The 8,778-nt window shown below is 39.7% G+C and overlaps 1 protein-coding gene across 1 annotated transcript; it reads right to left on the reverse strand.

The window, feature by feature from the left end:
* Positions 1–213: 213 nt before the first annotated feature.
* Positions 214–4,979, reverse strand: LOC143560597 (cellulose synthase A catalytic subunit 8 [UDP-forming]-like). Its single transcript, XM_077048876.1, has 11 exons — positions 4,799–4,979; positions 4,089–4,171; positions 3,770–3,821; positions 3,535–3,679; positions 3,187–3,459; positions 2,761–3,106; positions 2,197–2,673; positions 1,887–2,124; positions 1,616–1,815; positions 1,026–1,379; positions 214–875 (listed from the first exon to the last, which is right to left on the reverse strand). Exons 1-11 carry the CDS (start codon positions 4,977–4,979, stop codon positions 291–293), a joined length of 2,934 nt encoding a protein of 977 aa, XP_076904991.1. The 3' UTR covers positions 214–290.
* Between the last annotated feature and the right edge of the window lie 3,799 nt (positions 4,980–8,778).

The following is an 8,778-nucleotide window of genomic DNA, read 5'->3' on the forward strand; positions in this document are numbered from 1 at the left end:
GCTTTGACGTTACAAAATATTGCACCTCTTAATACAATTGTTGAATCACGAACTTCGCCATCCTATCGTGAATCACGAACTTCGCCATCCTACCCTACCCTACCCGTCAATTGATGGAGATGTTGTGAACTGCTTTCACGTTGTAACGAAATATTGCACCTCTTAATACAATCAATACAAAGTTTGATCCATCACTTTAAGCACCAATTATGTTGAAATCCATTTATATAATCAACTTACAAAAAACACATACATTAACAGACAAACATTTCAAAAATTATAGTTTGCACTCAACAATCAATTGCAATGCATCCTTGCGTAAGACTCGAATCACCTTTACTAACGAACGGATCAATCTTCACCCACACAAGCGAGAAAACAGACGCCAACAACACTGACCACAATACAACGATAGTGGGAGTCCGGTTCTGTCGACCCATCAAACCTTTCAAAAACGGGTACAAATGAAGAATCACCCAAAATGCAAAAAACACCTTCCCAAACAACGGGCCCCACGCCTCGTACCCTTTGTTTAACGCGTCCGAAAACCCTGCCACAACGCCCACTAAGTTCAACACCAAAAGGGTTGTTGGAGGGATCAAAACCGTCGTCCATTTGATCATATAAAGCTCCCCGAACTCCTGGTCATCAGCTGCCTTGGCTGTAACTGTGAAATTGGTGTCGACGCCAGCTAACATTTTTAGGAATCCTTGAAAAACCGCAAACAGATGAGCAGACACGCCACCGATCACCCAAAACTGCTCGTTCCTCCATAGCTCCTCGATACTGACACCGCTCCATCGGATTTCAAGAACACTTGTTGTAATAATTGACAAAAATAGCCCCAGAAACCAAACTGCAGCTAAGTTGGAAAGCTGCATCAAAGCGAAAACATATCATTACTTTTAGAATAATAATAATAATAATAATAATAATAATAATAATAATTGTCATTTGTTAGTTGCAATGACAATAACAACAGCAGCAGCAGCAGCAACAACAACAATAATAATAATAACAATTACCGTGGGGATGATGAATTTTCCGGTTAAAAGGCAAATAGCAGGCAGTGTGCAGTATGCAACAAGAGGGAGAGATGTGAACGGGTAAACAATGGTGTTAATATACGCGAGTCTTTGAAGCAACTTAAGGCGGCCTCCACCCCAACCGTACCATAACGGGCAATGCCGACTCAAAAAGATCTCAACCGATCCAAGGGCCCACCTCAGAACCTGGTGCAACCGATCTGATAAGTTGATAGGAGCTGAACCTTTGAATGCTGGTCTTACTGGCATGCAGTATATCGATCTCCATCCCCTACAATGCATCTTGAATCCCGTTAAGATATCCTCAGTAACCGATCCATATATCCACCCAATCTGTTAAACATTGCAAACAAATTTCAATCAAGAAATGATTGATAACTTAACATGTTGAATCAGATCATAAGAGTACTATGTTACGGACTGAAACCATTGCAAGGTATGGGACTTGTCCCACATCGGTTGCATGGGCAACTGATGTGGGGTTTATAAGCCAAATGGGTTCCCTCACTTATCAGACTAGTTTTTTGTGTTGAGTTCTTCTGTTTGGTTTGTAACATACTATATGTTACCTCTTTACCCCATGCGGTTTTCTCTTCATACCCACAACTAATGACATGAATTGCTTCATTGATCATAGTTGCAGGGTTTGCTGACTCGGCTAACCCTCCGTTTTCTATTAACGTAGACTCGATAAACACAGACGACATTCCAAACGTTTTCTCAAAGCTCATTTGAGATATGAGTAACGAACGTTCATAATCGTCATAGCCTGAAAATATATAAAATATGTAAACACGGTTACAAATCGTTAACTATAAAACAGTCTAGTAAAACACTTACTTTCAATCTCTTTAAGGTTAAAAATAGCAGCATTTAGATCATCCCGTCTGGCGTCACGTTTAAACTCTTCAAGATCTTTCTTGGGCTTCTTCGGCCCACAACAACAAGAAGACGAAGATGGGCTTGGTAATGTTGGTAACGATTGAGGCCCGTAACCATACAGAGCTTGTCTGTAGAACATACAACCCGTTCCTACATAAACCGGTCCTTGAATCCCATCTAAGCCTTTCATGTTAACCTAAAGCCAACAAAAGCCCACAGTTTTTATATTTTGAACAATAAGAAACATGTAGTGAAATATGAAACTTACATCAAAGAAAACAGTGTTCCGGTTCGCATATCTGTCACTCCTGTCAATGCCATCAAACCTTTGCGGGAACTGAATATAGCACACGTCACGACCGACTTGTGGGTCCATCATGAAACACATCCCCTCTCTAACTGCCTTACTATTATTCACATAGTGATCACAATCCAGATTAAGAATATATGGCGCGTTTGTCAGGACCGCAGACACTCTCACTAAAGCATTTTCAGCACCAGCTTTCTTATGGTGCTGATATCCGGGCCTCTTTTCTCTAGACACATAAACTAACCGAGGAAGCTCGTTTCCTTCAATGTCGTGGGCCCCACTGTGTCCTAGGAACACCTGGATCATACCAGGATGGTCCCGTGGGTTGTTTCCAGGCCACGGTGTTCCATCTTGCATAGTCCATCCTTCTTCGGGTGTTTTCTGAGCTTTTGCTACTAGCGCATTGACCCGCACTTTGTACTCTTCATAATCTCTCTAAAATTATAAAAATAATAATACCGTTAGTAATTTTATGCGAAAAAATATTAAATCTTGATGTTCGATAACTTTTTTGAAACTTACCTTCATTGCTCGACGCTCTTTAACGAACGATGGCTGCACTTTATCTTTCAAGTAGTCTATCTTCTGAGAGAAGTAAAATTCAGGAGCACGCGGTTCGATCTCAAACTTTTTACAAAACGGGACCCACTTTCTTGCGAACTCGGCTGTTTCAACTAACGATTCAAATGTAAGCATTGCAGCACCGTCATCCGAGACATAACACGAGACTTTTTCAACTGGATAATCAACAGCCAGGATTGAAAGCACAGTGTTCGCGGTAATTAGAGGCGGTTCTTTTAACGGGTCAACTGTACTCACAAAGAAGTCAACTGGTGCAAGTTCTGAAGGCTCACCCTCTCTTTCAAACCTATGGTGTTAAAAAAAGTAATCAACTGCAAATTATTTTATTATAGTTATTTAAATGTAATACTGCTAATATATTATTACCTTGCAGATAACTCATCTGTGAATGTGATTCTGTTAATAGGATACCATTTAGGGAACTGATCCAACACCCATGATATAGCAAACCAAATTTCACAAATAACAGAAGTTAACCATAAACCGTAAGAGCTTTCAACTGGATTCGTGATCCGGTAATGAAAAAAAAGTCCCAAAATGATTAACCGAACAATAATCACAATTCTATAGGGTGTGATTTGGCTCTTTGGAATTGGGATTATTTGTGAAAGTGGCTGCATTCCATTTGGATCTGCAGACCTGCAAAAACAGTTATAAAAGTTGAATCATTTACATATTTTTCACCCGTATAAACAAAACTAGTCATATACTTACTGTTGTTTTTCTTCAATATGTTGATCTATGGGAACTTGAACTTCTTTAGCAACCTTACCGCCCCCTTTTTTCTTCTTATTCTTCTTATCTTTCCAACTTTCAACACGGTTCTTCCATATCGGGTTCCCCCCTTCATCAATCATATCTTCATAAACGGATACAAAACACGAAAACTTAATTGGTATACTGTATTTATTAATTTATTTGATTACAAATAAAGATTCGGTGTACTCACCACTGTCCACAGTTGATACAGTGCTTATATTTCTTGCATGGAGTCCAGCATCCTTTAACAGATAAGATGCAAGATCAAGTCATAAACATAAAACACTCAAGTTTCGTTAAACATGATTTAAAACACTCAAGACCTGTGTATAAATGTCGAATAATAAAAGCAATATGATTCATAAATCTTCTTATAGAAACTATATAATTCATATTACACGGGCAAAATAATGAAATAAATATTCAATTATAAAAATGTTTTATGAACAAACTTAACTTTTTAAAAAAAATAAAAAACTTTTTATCGCAGCATAAATATAGATATATACCTGACTGTTACCAAGGTGATCAGCCATAGTAGTATTTAGGGTTGCAGGCTCCTTTTCTACCACACCGCCCTTTATCAAGCTCACTATGAAATCACATAATATCATAGAATATCAGTAAATAATGATTCTTTATAGATTTTACTTTACTTTTACAAGAAATCAGAAAAAAAAATATGGGATGATTTAGTATTAGAGGTGCAAATGAGCCGAGCTGCTTGCGAGCTACTTGATCTCGAATCGATAAATGGCTCGAAATGAGCCAAGTTTCTAATAAAACTTGTTTAGTTATCAAGCCCATGCCTTGCGTATTTTAAGTCTTTCATCTTTTGGACTTTTATCACTGCCCATTCGAGCTTAGGCTCCTTTAAGGTTTTTCTTTTTCAAAATATGTAAAAGTAATTAAAAACATATATAAACTAACAGCAATTAATAAACGAGCTGAGCTTGGAAAAACAACTCACGATTCGAACTCAACTTTAGAAAAGAATTTGTAACGAGCTTGATCTCTCATATGTCAAAACGATCCAATCTCAAGCCTTGTCAAGCTCGGGCTCGGCTAGTTTACAATATTATATAAATTAAACCATATATAAATTAATTAATAATTAATAAACGGGCTCGAGCTTGGAAAAACAACTCACGAGCCGAGCTTTAGAAAAAAGAGCTCGAAGTCAGCTCGTTTACACGATTCAGTATCTAAATAATAATACCATCATAAGGTGTGCCACATTGAATACAAGCAGTATGACCCTCATTGATCTCATACTCCAAACACGCCTTACAAATCTGGAAATTGCATTCATGGCAACCCACAAACGCTCCATTCCCATCCAAAGCAAACCCGATTTGCTCCCCACACGTGTTACAAATCGGCATCTCGGGCTGCATCATTTTAATAAAATTGATGGGTTTGATTCGAAATGTTGATGTGGGTAGTCTTTTATATGGGATTTGGAAGGTATAGAATAAAGGGTTGGTGTGGTATTGGAGTAATAGTGAAAGTGAAGGGTTGGTGGTGTGGAGGTTGGGATGTTGGTGTCTGAAGCAAAGGGAATATGGTTTTCATGGTGTTGAGATTTGAAATTAAATTTTGCGGGAATGTGAAGCAATGCGGTTGGAGTTGCAGTTACAGGTGGATGTGTATATGTTATGTTTGTTGGTGACTTGGGAATGTACTAGTTTTGATGTGGAATGTACAAGTGGCTTTGTCTAATATAATAAGTTATTTACAATTCTAATTCGTAAAAGTTTCTAAAAAGACTTGTAATAGTTTTATTAAAAAATAAATATAAATTATAAATAATTGAGTTTAGAGTTAAACAAATCTACCTATATTATTAAAGTAATAGTTTTAGAGCCCGTGTCACACACGGGATGATTCAAATTATAAAATTACAAGTAAATCAAATAATTATATAACGTATATGAAAAAATATATTACATCTATGTTTGTATCTGTAGTATTACATAAATTGATTTTATTTATATCACAAAATGCATTTTTTAAATGAACATAATAAAAAAATGCACGTGCAAAAACGTACTCGAGAACACTCTTTATATTAAAAATTTAATTCTCAGTGTCATATATGTATAATTGAAAGAATTTTGGTTATCAACCAATTTCGGGGAATAAAACTTCTCATACAATATTAATTTCAACCACTCATCCTAAATACATAAGGAGCGTTTCTTTTATTGATATATTTATTAATTTACCACCTATCGAAGGGAAGGAGAACATTAAATTGTAACGACAGATGTTCTTCAAGAACCATATTTTTCTGAGCTACACCATGAAAATGATTTTGATAAGTTTCAGGGGACTTTTCGACTTTGTCATAATGACAACATAAAAAATAACATGTCAACCCATTCAATTTTGTGAATATTTTGCTTCATTTGAGCATAGTTTTCATGGCATACTTCCCATACAAATTTCTCATCGCCACTGAAAGAAAAGTTAATGCTTATACAAATATTTCAAATTTGATAAAATTTAGAAGCATTGATAGGTCTAGGGGTGTGTAGATCCCTATTCGCGTGGATCTAACAACGTCTTTAGATCAACCTAACTTAGTGCTAGCGGAAATCACACTAAGCAACCAAGAGGTCTCGGATCTTGTGTTTATTTTCAGTCAAGGAAAGGTTAGTGAGAGAGAGCCGAGAGATATAAGAAGAGAAAGAATGATGGAGTTTTTGCCAAAAGGTTTTCTGTTGAATTATCCACCCTTTACTTCTCATGGCATGCTTCCTATATATAGGGAAGCATGCATGAGAAGTAAAACAAAATTTAATGCCCAATGGGCTTCTTTACAATGGACCGTGGCCCAACAACGTACAAAATGACCAATCGGCCCAAATACATAACTGAATCAATACAAAAGACTAAATAAAAAACGGGGCCTAACAATCTCCCTCTAGTCTTTAGTATTGAAACCCATTGGTGTCATATATCAGGCACTCGTCCTCGGTTAGTGGAAGTTCAACAAGTCTATACACGAACTTGTTGAAGGCTTCCACTATCCGGTCGGTATTCTGACGTCCCAAATCCTCGACGGTTCCCAGCGGCTTTTTGTAGAGCTTCCTCACATCTTCAATGTGCAGTCCCATAAGCTCATGCTTGTCAAACACTCTGATCTCGTGCATATCACGGCAGTGAATGACGGCCTCGCCGGTTGTGTTGTCAAACTCCCAATCGATGAAGTCTCGGAGAGTGTTGGGAAGATAGGGCTCGCCATGATAAATCTCGTGACATCCTTTTGGCGCCTTGTATCTCCACATAGTGCGAGGCTCTCCGGTAGCCGGGCTTATCTCTTTTGGGTTCTTGTACTTTCGACCCTTATTCGGCTCGAAGTCCTTGTAGTTGACTCTCGATTGACAATGTAGATAAGTCGGGACCCAACTTTCCAGCGTACTTCCAGTAGCACCATGACCAAGAGCTTTCTGTAGATAGTGCAGATCAAGCTCAGGTAGAGTCTTCAGCTCGTGATGACTGAGATAGATGAGGTCCCCGCTATAACGTCTGATGGCCCAAACGCTATTCCGCTGATCGTAGCTTGCGTATACAATCAGCGAGTCGTCATGATACGGATAGTTGAGCACGCGGGCAGATGCACAGTTTGAGACAATGTGCGTCTTTCGCTTCTTCTTTGGCGGGCGAACAATGACAGGATCGGTTGCAGGAGCCTCTGAAGCTTGAGCGGGAGGAGTATCCGGATTTGGCGAATAGCTAATGTCATCGTCTTGTTCATTTGTTGCCTTCTCCATTCCCGTTCCTTCGATGAACTCCTCAAAGCTCATACCTGCATTAATAAAATCAACGATCACACCTATATTGTTAGTCGGAGAGATGATATCTTTATACAAGCTATCGAGTAGTGAGTTATACTCTCTGACTTTGCTGGCTGAACCGGGGTTAGCAAGGTCTTGAGCATCGTGTTGAGAGTGTGGAGGTGATTGAGTGTTATCTCCACCTCCACCTCATACCGCCCCGGCCCCTCCATCTCCACCACCACCGTTGTCACCATCACCATCATCATCATCAAAGCTGTCATGAACTTCATCATCATCGTCATCGTCTTCATCACCATCATCTTCTTCATCACCATCATAACCACCACCAACACCGCTAGATTGGCCGCCCTGTTGTACTAACCGACCAACAGTCGCCTCTCCTTCAGACACCACAGCCTGTACGCCTCGCATGGTCATAGAAGGACCTACGGCAGGTTGCGAACCACCAACTTGAGAAGTCTCACCAGACTTTCTCCAATTTCTAAACACAGCGTCAAGCCTATCCTCCAGACCATGAAATTCATCTTCTTGAATGCCCATGAGGTCTGAGGCCGCCTGGTACTTGCTCACCATCTCTTCATTAGTCTTGAGCTGTAGCTCATTCAGACGGTCTTATTCCTTGATTCTTTCTTTAATGGCCTCCATGTCTGCTCTGAGCGTATCGAGAGAGGTGGAGGAAGCAAGTTGATTTTCCAAATCAGCAACTCTTGAGTTCGTAGCTTCCTTTTCAACGTCCCACCTTCTCGTAGTATCTTCAATCTTCTTGTTTACGCTTGATCTGAGAGCACTAGCACTTGGTAAGTCTCTTTCAAGTGTATCCAGTCTATCTCCAAGTCTAGTGTGATCGGCTCTCAGATTAGCAGTCTCAGAGGCCTCATGATTCATCAAGGTTTGTAGATTCTGGATTCGGGTGTGGAAGGTGTTGGTCAATAACCGTTAATTTTCATCAATTTCATCACTTGCTGCCTTCTGTTCTTCCAACACCCGGATCCTTTCCCTCAGATCCGCCTTTTCCTTTTCATCCTCAAGAGCCTTTTGCTTCATATCTTTGATGAGCTTGAGGAGCGTAATCTCTCGTTCCGCCCGTTTGGCGTTTGATTCCTCCAGTGCAACGATCCTATCGAGGATAGGATCAACGTACACTGGAGTTGTCGAAGACATCCCTCGGGAGATGGGTTTGGGTGAGATAATGGTGGATGGTGGGGTGGTGGTTGTTATGGGTGGTGAGGTTGTTGACAATGGTAAGGTGATGTCTTGAGTAAGGATTGGTAGAGTTATAGTGGTGGGTGGTGTAGGTCTTATTGCAGATGGTGTGACGGATTGGGTTGGGGAAGTAAGGATGGTTTTGCTCCATAGGCTTGTTGTTTGTATTGGGGAGCTAAAGACTGATGAA

The sequence above is a fragment of the Bidens hawaiensis genome, unplaced genomic scaffold (assembly GCF_021521415.1).
Source record: "Bidens hawaiensis isolate Kalapana, Puna unplaced genomic scaffold, B.hawaiensis_p1.1 tig00020416_1, whole genome shotgun sequence".
NCBI lineage: Eukaryota > Viridiplantae > Streptophyta > Magnoliopsida > Asterales > Asteraceae > Bidens > Bidens hawaiensis.